Source organism: Lagopus leucura, unplaced genomic scaffold (genome assembly GCF_019238085.1).
Source record: "Lagopus leucura isolate 7727_CA_CO unplaced genomic scaffold, USGS_WTPT01 Super-Scaffold_100030, whole genome shotgun sequence".
Classification (NCBI taxonomy): domain Eukaryota; kingdom Metazoa; phylum Chordata; class Aves; order Galliformes; family Phasianidae; genus Lagopus; species Lagopus leucura.
Window position 1 is genome coordinate 31,085 of NW_024962281.1, and position 12,117 is coordinate 43,201.

General features: G+C 42.3%; 2 protein-coding genes across 9 annotated transcripts in view; both read right to left on the bottom strand.

Moving 5' to 3' along the window:
• The window catches only part of REEP2 (receptor accessory protein 2), a 10,303-nt gene extending 5,905 nt beyond the window's left edge, over positions 1-4,398 (bottom strand). For 2 of the 7 annotated variants that reach the window (XM_042881530.1, XM_042881524.1), the window contains exons 1-2: positions 4,337-4,398; positions 3,893-3,969 (exon numbers count right to left, since the gene is read on the bottom strand). In XM_042881530.1, the coding sequence (XP_042737464.1) occupies positions 3,893-3,969; positions 4,337-4,368 (109 nt within the window). In that variant the 5' untranslated portion in view covers positions 4,369-4,398. Of the gene's footprint in view, positions 1-1,381; positions 3,659-3,892; positions 3,970-4,336 lie in introns of those variants that run through there. The other 5 variants (XM_042881523.1, XM_042881528.1, XM_042881526.1 and 2 more) reach the window with 5 other exon arrangements.
• A 4,208-nt stretch (positions 4,399-8,606) lies between these two features.
• Positions 8,607-12,117, bottom strand: part of KDM3B (lysine demethylase 3B) — a 50,233-nt gene continuing 46,722 nt past the window's right edge. For both annotated transcript variants that reach the window (XM_042881506.1, XM_042881507.1), the window contains exons 23-24: positions 11,598-11,732; positions 8,607-9,940 (exon numbers count right to left, since the gene is read on the bottom strand). In XM_042881506.1, the coding sequence (XP_042737440.1) occupies positions 9,860-9,940; positions 11,598-11,732 (216 nt within the window). In that variant the 3' untranslated portion in view covers positions 8,607-9,859. The remainder of the gene's footprint in view (positions 9,941-11,597; positions 11,733-12,117) is intronic.

Here is a 12,117-nt window from a genome sequence, read left to right on the forward strand (position 1 = left end):
GAGGGAGGGCAGAGGCCTGTCGCCTCTGTCACGGACATAGATTGATCTAGTCAACTCCGTGAGATGTTCAAGACCTGCCTGGATGCCTACCTGTGCGACCTGCTGTAGGGAACCTGCTTTGGCAGGGGGGGTTGGACTCGATGATCTCTGGAGGTCCCTTCCAACCCCTACAATTCTGTGATTCTGTGTGATTCTGTGACAGAAGGGATGCCGTCCAGAGGGACCTGGATGGCCCTGAGAGCTGGGGCCTTGCAAATGCCACAAAGTTCAACAAGGCCAAGCACGAGGTCCTGCGTCTGGGCCAGGGCAATCACAAACATGAGTTCAGGCTGGGCAGTGAGTGGATGGAGAGCAGCACTGCGGAGGATTCGGGGGTACTGAATGGAAAGCTGATGTTGATGAAGCTGGACTTGCAGCCCAGAAGGCCAATTGTATCCTGAGCTGTGTCAAAGGATGCATGTACAGTAGGCTGAGGAAGGTGGTTCTCCCCTTCTCCACTCTCATGGGAGCCCACCTACATACTGCATTTGGATCCCGGGTCCCCAGCATAAGAGAGACAAATTTGTTTGAGCAGGCTCAGAGTGGCCACAAAGATGATCAGAAAGCTGGAGCCCTCTGATCTATGAAGACAGGCTGAGACCTAACAGTGGCCTTCCAGTATTTACAGGGGGCCTACAGGAAAGACCGGGAAAGATTCTTTATTGGAGTGCAGTGGTAAGGACATCAGGTCACGGTTTTAAGCTAAGAGAGGGTAGGTTGAGATTAGCAGTTAGGAAGACATTCTTTGTGTTGAGGGCTGTGAGGCACTGGAACGTGTTGCCCAGACTTGTGGATGCCGCATACCTGAAAGTGCTCAAGGCTGGCTGGGTCTTTAGGCAACCTGATCTCGTAGTACATGTCCTTGCCCATGGCAGGGGGATTGGAACAATGCAATCTTTAAGGTCATTTTATGAGTCAATGATTACATTTGTTCAGAAAGGGTCAAAGTTAATTTGCAGATGACACTCAAAATATCAGACTTACTCTGTTGCTAGAAAGAGACAAATTATTTACTTATCCCCAAGCTACACTATCCCTACCTCTTGCTACACTGCTTCCCTATAGGGGCTACAGAGTCACTACAATGTTTCCAACAAGCTTATATAAACATTAAAATATAGTACTGTTGGAGATAAAAGGTAAGGACTCTTGAGGATTAACAGTTGGTTCAAAGACACAAAAGAGAAGACAAAAATGGAAGGAAAAAGACAAAAGAAAGGATAAAAATTTCATTTTCAGAAAGAAAACAATATCAGAAAGAGGTAAGTACCATGGTTACATAAGTTAGCTCTTGACACCCAGAAATAATCACAGTAGACTATAAAACTAAGCTCTGTCTTACCAGACCTTTGTAGTAGTAATGCAATGGTCAGGAGAACTGAGTGGAAATGTGGAGAAGTAAAAAAAACATTGCTATGTTACTGTTCAAATGCGTGGTATGTTTAAATGTATGGCATATTCTCATGTTCAATAAGGGAAATGGATCTGGGCCTTGCCCTCTTCTCCTCTTACCATCATTCATTCTACCCCTCTACCCACAGAGGAAAAGAAACGCAGTTAAATATGGCAGAGGACTGAAGTTCTAGGTCTAGAAGTCACTGAAGTGTACATCCTCAGAAGCTAGAAAAGCAGAAAGCATGGGGAGTGGCAGATAGGGAAAAATATTTCTTTATTTTCCTTATATTTCTAATCCACAGATCACTAACATCTTCAAAAAACTGACAGTCAAGCTAAGCTATATTTGTTCTTTGATACATTAAAGAGATGTCAGGTCCTTGTTGCTCAACAGATGAATAAACACCTATTTCAGCTGATTGCACATATGCACATAAATCACTTCCCCAGTTTGCACCAATAACCTAAATCAACTCACTAAGTACAAAACCATAAATGAAATGTAGATCTATCAAAGCTACACACTACATGTAAAAGGAAAAAAAAAAACATTTAAAACAGCGTAAGGTACCAGAGGCTGTCTGTCAAGGCTGGTTGAGGACTTGAATCTTTGTCACGGCGGGTAAAAGCAATTGCACTGTACTTGAACACCATTGCTGAACTGCATCTGGCGTCTCAATCTGTATCACGGTAGCCTTCAGTGCATCATACTCTCCCCACAGATATATCTGCAAGGTCTTCCCCCACCACCTGTGTTGGTTCTTCAGCATTATGAGCATGTTGTAGTGCACAGACACAGCTAGCTTTATAACCACGCATCACAGCATTCAAGCTTTCCACTGACATTTCACATGAGTAGTTTGAACAGATATCATTCTCCCCTTTACTATGTTTAAACAAAACTTCTTTGTTCTGGTCCCTCTGCTTCTCTTGAAAAACACAAAGCCCTCTAAAGATTAATGATTTGGACAGCTGGAATCTATTATATACATGTTTAGTTCTGATATAGTCCTCTTCAGAATAAATAATTTAAGAAAAGATGGATTTTGTTATTTCAGATGTGTTTCCTTGAATCAAAGATCAGGTTACTAACATGTAATTAGCTGCCATTTTGGTTCTAAAAACTTAATGAAACTAGTACTGTATTTCATTTCTTTTTCATCACCAGATTAAGCAAGACCTGCTGCAATATAGGTAACATTTACCAAAAGAAAATCAAATCAGTGCAATGTTTATAATCTGCAAGACATCGCGTTTCTGTACCTCAGCAGTCAACCTACCCACAGAAAATAAGCCAGTTCTTACTGTAAAGTGTGCCTACAAATTCAAAGACTACTTGGGGCCACGAACTCCTTAACTCTAACCCTAAGTTCAGTAAGGTTCAAAGTATTCCTGACTATACCTCTAATGCCAACTCCTAAACGCTCTTCTGGATGTCAGCATATACTGAACATTGACATTTTTCCTTCTCTGTTGAAGGAAAGAAAGAAAGAACGGAAAAGTAAAAATCAGCTGAGCTAACTGTTGTTTTTAAAGCTTTCTACTACGAGACAATTTCACATCAGCCTCTCTTACATACTAAACCCCATGAGCTGAATTTTAGGTAAAGGCACAGGAAATGTCTAGGCAGTTTTATAAGACTAAAGCAGCATAAGAAAGATCCTGCAACATTTATCACTGACGTGCTGTTTTGCAAGTAGCAAACAGAGTTGGTTGGATGAAGAATCTCAGACTATACTGCAAAGCAGCATCAGTAAATTACGTCCTACTCAGTCACATTACCTCTCTTCTCTATCTGACTATTCATTACCCTAAACAGAAATAAATCCATCCTACCCATAAGCCAAATAACTTACCTCCGCTAATCACCTTTGAACAACAGCACTTCTCTAAAGGTGGCACATTTCATCACTGAAAACCCCGTGGTGGTTTAAATAACACAATTGCAACAATAGCATAGGCACAGACAGAGAGAGAGAAATAATTGCAGGAAGGAATGGGAATGAAGACCCAACCAAGAGAAACTGTTGATAACAGCAAGGTAGGTAAGAAAACACAAATCAGGCAAGATTGCTCAGGCCATTAGAAGAAAACAGAAGCAGTACTGAAAGAGATGTAGAACGACAGTGCATAAGAAAAGAGTTCAAGAAATAACTCGTCCCTGGACTTTCACGTGCTTCCAGACTGCAGTGTTTCCTCCCACTTCTCCTTCCTCAGACATTTCCTGGGAAAACAAAAAAACAAGCCCCCAACCCACATTTACAGCTTTAAGCCTCCCATTTCAGCACGCATCCTTCGCCAGCAACTTCTCCAAAGCCCGTCGGGGCTGCTCGTTAGGCAGCCTGGCCGACCCGGCAGCACTGCGGGGCGGGCGGCTCCCGGCACCACCGGGTCGAGCTGTGGATCGGCAGGGCGAAGGAAAGTGGAGGAGAGCGTTGGTCACACAGCGAACCCATACTCACGTATTCCTTCACGTTTTTCGTCTTCACGGCCTTGTAGGAGGAGTAAGCGGGGTAGAGCGTACCGAATATCAGCCTGCAAGAAGAACAAACCCCTCAGCACCTCGCGACTCCCTGCGTCCCGCACCGCCGTCGCCCCTGCCTGCCTCCACGGCCGGGAGCCCCCGGCGGCTCCCACTCCTCCGCGGCCGCCGCAGGAAAGGCTCGGCCGCCTCCACCGCAGCGGCGCCGCCCTTACAGGAGGCCGCCGCTCCAGGGCCGCGGAAGCCTGCGCAGAGCCGCCAGGACGCACCGCGGTCCCCCCCAGTTCTTCCCGGTTCTTCTCCGGGCTGCAATCCGCGGCACCGCCGCAGCTCCCGTTCCAGGCGGCGGCCGCGCCCGAAGCGGGGCACCCGGCCCTCGAACGCCCCGCGCATCCCTTCCTCCCAGACTGCGGTACTCACACCACGAGACGGGAGATGATCCAGGAGACCATGGCGGCGCCGGGCAGAGTCGGGCGGCGACGCACGGCTCCGCGGCGGCGGGAGGCGGCTCTTAAAGGGCGGGTCCCGCAGCGAGCACCGTGCAGCCCCGCCCCGGCCTCTTACAGGGGCGGAGTCGACGGGCCGCATCGCGCCCCCAACCTCCCCGCCCCGTTCGGGCGGTGCCCGCAGCCGTTCGCTCGAGGCGCGAGAACTGCGCGCTCCCTGGGGGCCGAGCGGCCTCTCCCGGGCGGAGAAAGGGCTGTAAAGAGATCCTGCCGGAAAGATGGTAGGCGAGTAACATGCACGATGTAAGAAAGGCTGCAGAAGAGGGAGCGATGACTTAAGGTGACAGATGCTTCAGGAGCAGCAGAAGAGACTACGGATAAAGCAGTCTTCCAAAGATAGAAGTTACCTGCTCTACAGGGTGCAACACAACAGCCAAAACGCTGCTAAAATCTAGATGACGTAAATTCAAAAATCTTTCCAAGGCTCCCACTTCCCGGGATGCGAAATTCAACTAGTTAACAGACACGAGTCAGTGTCATCAAACTAAGGGATGAAGGCTGGTTCCAGGATAACTCCACAGTGCCAGGTTCTCTTGCTCTTGAGAATCACTGTGAGGCCTAGAATTGCCCAGCTATCCAAATAAAGCTGTAGAGGAGGGGAGTAAATATTATCCATCTGCATATTTAGACACAGCAGCATACCAGAAAACACAGTAGCAAAGACTGTTTTAACAACTCAACCAAGAGTACTGTTCAGAGAATCCTTTCCTTCAGCCATTGCAAGAGTTAATTAACGGACTGCTTTGCACCCCCTAAGTAAACTAGAGACAAAGACTGATCAGGCTCTGCACACTGATCTTTGAATCATGTTAAGATGATCATCAGATAAGCCGTTTTTTAATTAAAAAAAAAAAAAAAAAAATTGCTAGAAAGCCTAATGTAACTTCTTACTACCAAAACATAAATAACAAAAAGAACCCAAACAACAAAAATATATTAAAAAAAAGGCAGCTACCATGGCAGAATCTCATTACTTGTGAAAATAGCCCTTCTGAAAAGGGAGTAAACCAAAGACCAACCAAAAACAATGAGTTGCTAGGGAATAATTTTCTCACGGATGCATGAACCTCAGCATAATGAGCAATGATGAAAAACACAAAACATCAGCAAATTTCCATTACATCTAAGACCTGAAAACAAAACTGTTGCTACAGACAGTGACAAAGAGCATTTTGTCACAGTCTGCTCGTGGATACAAATGGCCACAAAATGATTGCATAAGGGACTGCACAATTTACAATACTGGCAGCACAAATTACCTACAGATAGAATAAAAGGAATATGCTTTCACAAGTCCAAGCAACAAAACGTGCACTTCCCTCCTGAGAATGACTGTCTGTTTATTCCCACCAGTTTCCTATCAGCTTACAACAGCTCTGGTACCTGAACTATGTGTTCACATCTAAGTGAGCAAAAGATGCTGACAGAACAGGTAAAATTTGGAGACATCTTGGGTACAACGTATGAAGAGAATGCAGCATGAGTGAGCAGCAAACAAAGGAAGCGTGCCGTAGCGTTTTACATAGTTCAGTGCATCGAGGAACAGTCTGAACGTTTGCAGTGATATATTGACATAAACAACAAAATACAAACATCAATATTAATAAAGCAAGCAGACTTACAAACGTCATGAGTGCTCACCATTAAGTGGCAAACCGAGTTTAGAACAAGTTTAGCAGAAGCATTTTAAGACAGCAGCATATAGTTAGTAATAAGCTTTATTTCTTTCCAAAGAATGATAAATTAATCCATTAACTTACCTTCTAACAAGGAGAAGCTGTTAGTACTGAAAGGCTACTTTTGTAACAAAAGCTGGCTGCAAGACAAATGTAGTAAAGAGTACGATTTATTGCTAGTAGTATTTTATTGTTACTTACACAGCATAATGTTGTATAACTGAGACTGGAAGACTTATCTAAGAGCAGAAGAAAAGTTGTTTTCAAATTCAGGTTGTTTTTCTATCAGATATGCTACTGCTGGAGCAACTTGTGACAAATGTATTCTACAAATGCTTAAAATAGCTGATTACTGGCCATTATAGCCTGAACAATCAGGCAAAGAAATAAAACCCTCCCTGAGTAGAGAAACTTCAGCAAAACTACATTTAGACCGATGCCAGGTCAGATGTGGAGATCCTGCCAACTAGAGGTTCACGTAGAAGCTGCTGTAATTAAGAGAAATAACAATTACTCAGCATCAAGAACACAAGAGTGGCTTTGGATGAAACTTGCAGAATAATTATGGGCCTTAGTAAGAAATTCCTCTAAGATACACTGTCCACGGGTGTTTTCATACTGTGCTCCATTCACACGTGATGTAGCTCCACACACATTTTCCACCTAAGCAATACTTTTAAGATAGGCTAAAAGGCTGAGCAAGTCACTAGTACGTGTCGTGTACCTCAAGCACTAATTGTTAACTGCAAATGAGGAAAAAAAAGAGGGAAGTGCTATACACACAGGAGTAATACATTTTAAAGAATATTTGTGCATGATAAACTCTTTCATCTTACTCTTATTTCAGGTAAATCCAAATTACTGTTTGACACCCAACTTCTCCACTACAGTTCTGATTCCACATCCTCAGGTTCTAGAATAGATTACCTCAGAGCTGAGGATTAGCAAATGGGTCACAGCCATCAACATTTTAGTTACTTTTTTCCATATTTATTTTGCCTCAGAATACAGTTTATAAACAGAGAAAATATTAAGTTTTGCAAAGTCAACCTTTGCAGACTGTTGCATTTTTTAACCAATATCAAATAAGGAAGCTGTTGAGTTAGTAAGAGAGATCTTCAGACGGGAGATTTTTTTAATCTACGACCAGAAGAGATGCGTACATCCCACGTAACATTTTGAAGACTGAACCAGCCAAATGACAGCGCTGAGCATGCCCTCGCACGGGTAAACACACATCAAACCTTCTGCATTGTGAATGCATTCTAACTTCACGTGGGCAGGTATACAGCCATAAAAGCCTGTATCCCTGCTTCCAGTTGATTCCAGTATCACAGGATTCCAGCTAAAAAAACAAGCAGAATGTAAAGCCAATATTGAAAATACTGCCTGCCCACTGTCTTATGCAGCTCCATCCTGTAACAGAAAGTCAGCATTCAGTAGCATTTATGTCATGATTGCAGCAAACAATTTTAAGACTTGCAAATCAAAGTTTTTATTTCCCCTCTGCTAAAAAAATTCGTACCCTTTTATTTGATTATGATTCCATGTTTCACAGATGCTGCTTCTAAAAAAGATCATAAGCAGAAAACCATGAGATAGAACTGCTGTTTGCAGATCTTAAAACAACTTCATGATCACTTCAGTTTGCTAGTTTTGCTCTCTATATGAAGCAGTTACAGGAGATCACAGAATCACCGAATGGCTTCATTTGGAGGGGACCTTAAAAACCATTTCAACTCCCCTGCCACAGGCAGACTTGACAACCACCAGATCAAGCTGCCCAGGATCCCAACCTGGCCTTGAATACGCCTCCAAAGATGGAGCATCCACGCCTCTGCACAAACTGTTCCAGCACCTCACCACCCTCTCACTGAAAAATGTATTCCTAATACCTATCACCTAACCCCAATATCTATCCCTCTTTTAGTTAAAAGCTATTCTCCCTTGTCCTATCACTATCAGACAGTAATAAAAGTCGGTTCCCCTCCTGCTTGCAAACTCCCTTCAAGTACTAGAAGGCTACAATGGTATCTCCACGAAGCCTCTTCTCCAAACTAAATATGCCCATCTTCCTCTATCTTTCTCCACAGAAGAGCTCTTTGATGATCTCTGTAAGTCCTCTGCACTCAGTCCAGCAGATCTGCATCCTTTCTGTACTGGGGGCCCGAGGCTTGGGCACAGTATTCCAGATGGGGCCTCACAAGGGCAGAGCAGAGGGGGACTACCCAAACCCCAACCTCGTACAAAGATAACAAAGAGGCTGGGAGCACTGCACAACAGACGAGGTTTATGACGAAATAGATCCTCTTCCCAAACTACCTCTGAAGAAAAAAAGAATCTGCAGGCAGACTGGCACGCTCCCATCCACACATAAAATACTCAAGCCTTCTAGTCAGACACACAGCAAGAAGTTGTCAGGCAGTTTACGCTACTCAGAGGCAGAAGCTGAGATAACTTCACAGCAGGAATATCAGTGTCCAAGTCTGAAAGAAACTGTCCAGACTGTTACAGTAAATGACTTTTATTTAAAAAAAAATGAAATAACCGTGAACATATTAACAGGCCTGCAGGTGGCACTACAGTACAGCTGGATATAAGGTAGATATATTTCCCTATGTACCCAGACAATGAAATTCATTGCATCAATGCTGACATTAGTAAAATCTCAATACAGTTCTATCAAGCAGGAACATTTTACTTAAAATAGTTCTGGACAAAGTTGATACTCGAAGCACAACTTTTCCTTCACTTTCGAAAGGATAAATGTTTTCAGCTAGCACTGGTACTCGAAAAACTATTGCCTGTAGCTACCAGTGCAGGTAGAGATGTACAACATCTCTATGGGAGAATAGAGCTCCAACTCCTTTTTACTTCTCATTCTGTGGAAGCAGTGGGGAGACGGGAGAAGACAAGTGAGGAATACGGGTAAGGAAGGTGGGCTTGTCAATTTCTATTCACTCTCCTTTGGCTGTTTTTGTGCTATTTTGGACTGCTTTCTAAAAATCGCTTATTGATTTTATTGAAAGGAAGACTAAACATAATACACCTTTCCTTGAAAATCCAAGAACAGTTGTGGTACTTCAAAAATACTAAAAATATCTACTTTCATGAAATATTAACTGTTTAACTACAAACCTAGTTTTTCACTAAATACACAATTCTCCTGTTTCTGGAGTCTCCTGGGGAAAAAAAAAAAGTGGGTTCTCCCTTTAGTTCTGCAACTCTACAGTGTATAGGGAAATGGCTGCAAAAAGGGGAGTGCAGAGAATAGCTTTTTCCTTGGCCTGTATCTCACATGGGAAATTTATGTAAATTTCTGCAGTTGGGCTACTGTTACTCACACTCTTTCAGCAGCTACCAGCTAAGTCTGCAGTAGAATGACCCATCTCCAGCAAATTTTGCTACCTTCAAGGAGACTAACTAGGCATGAGGAAAGACATCCACACTCTTTTCACCATTTCTGACCATAATACATATGAACACGAAGTGGTTTCCATGTTCTCCCAATTTGCAAAAGGCCACAAGAAAGGGACATGTCACCTTTCATTTGAATCTGGAATTCTGCATGTACAAGTGCAACCTTCCATTAGACCTTCAGTGTTGAGGCAGCGTAGAAAACAGTAGCTGAAGAGTGTATAATATGAACCAGACCAGCTCTCAGCGAGAAGCCTCCACTCCTGCAGAGGCAGACAGGTGCAGTCCCTGTATATACTGTGAGCAAAAGGCTTACTTCACAGGGTTCTTGGACATAGCAGTTCCTATGATCTAGCTAGCTTGGATTCATGAGCTTTCAGTGTGCCAACAGCGTCTTTCACTGCATGGTAGATAATGTTCTTCACCTGTAAATAGGAGAAAAAAAAAAATCAACTTCTCCACACAACAAGGAGTCAACCCTGGTAGCTGAATTTGTGATTAGTTAGCAAGTATACATTAAGTAGACTATTACAGCTTCAGGATATCAACAGCACAAAATTTAAACTGTTACCGCAGAACTATCTCAGAGACCTGCACTGATTTATCTACAGATCGTTTAGTCACCAACTCATTTACCTATGCGAAGATAAATCATATGGCTAAACTGTCTAAGTTAAGAAAATGCAACAAATCATCCCATTGTTTTTGCATGGAGCCCAGATATTCTTTTAATTTGTGCGTTCTCCAAAAGGCCAAACAAGATCAGAGGTGAATCCATTGCCCACAGCGTTCTGCTTCATGTTTAGCTACCTAAAGCTGTACCTTATTTCTGACTTTTCTGATTTACGTTTATTTGATTTTAGTTTCTAGCTACTGAGCAGAACAGTTTCATCACTAAATGTGCAGCTTTTTCCAAAGCACTACTATGTGCAAAACAATACCAGTGATGTACTTAGGATCTCACAGTATTTTGTATTGAATGTGTGACAGTTTAAGAACTTAGCCTAGTTATTCTGCCTCATATCTATAAGATTTAAACACAAAAACAAGTGTATGAAAAATGCACATAGTATTATACGAAAACTGAGAAATTGAAAGTTACAAAGATGTAAAACCAATCCATTTACAGGTATGCTTCCACGCCTGTATAACTACAGCTGAGCAGTGTTAGAAGTTGGATTCTTCAAAATTACAGCTGAGTTTTCTGCTTTACTTTAAGAATATATGCAAAAAACATACAGAAATCTACAGCAATTTTTCAGTGAATTCTTTGAGAGAATTAACATGCAGGTTCTGATGTTTGTGGGCAACATTCCTGGAAGAAAGGCTGGCTCAATACCGAGTATTCATTTTCCCAAGAACGGCTATTTCAGCAAATCTTCACCTCCCTTCATTCTACACGCATGAGATTATAAATAAACAAATATGCTGACAACATTTGCAAACTATGCTGTTAATTAAGTCCTTAGAAGCATACATCAGTGAAATCAAGAAAGGTCTCCTTATAGTCTTCTCCATGTTTTCAAGGCAGTAAGTCCTACGGCGTACTTTTTCTGTTCAGTGAATATATTTTGTGCAGAACTATGGTTCAAAGAGTTGCATTTCTTCAAAGCACATTTCTTGAAGCACATTCCACTTCCCTTTTCAGGGCTGACTTAAATAAGCAAGTCTTCACTTCCAGAGCAACTTTTAGGCAATAGAGAAATAAATACAAGGTTTCCTCAGTAAAATAAACATCTATTCAAAGCACAGCATTGCTTTTTCCTTTTTTTTGGTAAGGATTTGCTTCCTGCTATGCGTCACCATTATTTAGGATTCATCCAGTTATAACCTAAAACTGACACATGCACTAGTTTAATAGTGGGAAAGTTCTCCGGGAAGTCAGAAGTTTATTATTAGTTTTTGTTTCTATAATACTGTAGACATAGATACACTGACTACCTTTTGAAATATTTACCAAACAAGAACCTCCAAAATTGCATAAAGTTGTTTCTGGCTTGTTCACTAGTCACAGGTTTCAAATACTGAACAAACTTGGTGAAACATAGGGCATACTTGGGACTGTCACTCCAAAATGGTTACCTGTAGTTTATCCTCATGGTTTGTATGAGTATTAGATAGGTGTCTGAACTCCTGGGTCAGACGAAAGCAGTGCTTCACATGTTCTGGAGATACAAAGTCTTCTGCCACTTTAATGCAACTGTACAAATTATGAACCTGGAGCAAACCATACAGTATTAGTAAAAAAAAAAACCAACCAAAACACCTGCAAACACATGTGAAGTTCTTTTGCATTGACTCATCAGAAAAATTAACTGTAACCTATTTTCATACAGAACTGTATGTCAAACACAGAAAACAGAGCAAATGACCTGACATCTCAGCTGCCCTCTTATCCTCCCTCATCTATTACTATATGCTGTTGTTTCCTGAAGTCATTCTCTTCTGATCTCCACAGTTTTTCAGAATTCTGTTCCCCAGGCTGAAGATTTACAACACAAATGCTTTCCAACCATTCATCCTAAGTATTTTTTTCCCTAATTCTATCACACCACTGTAAATGTATAATTCAGGTATTTGTATTGTTTTTACTAACAAAACA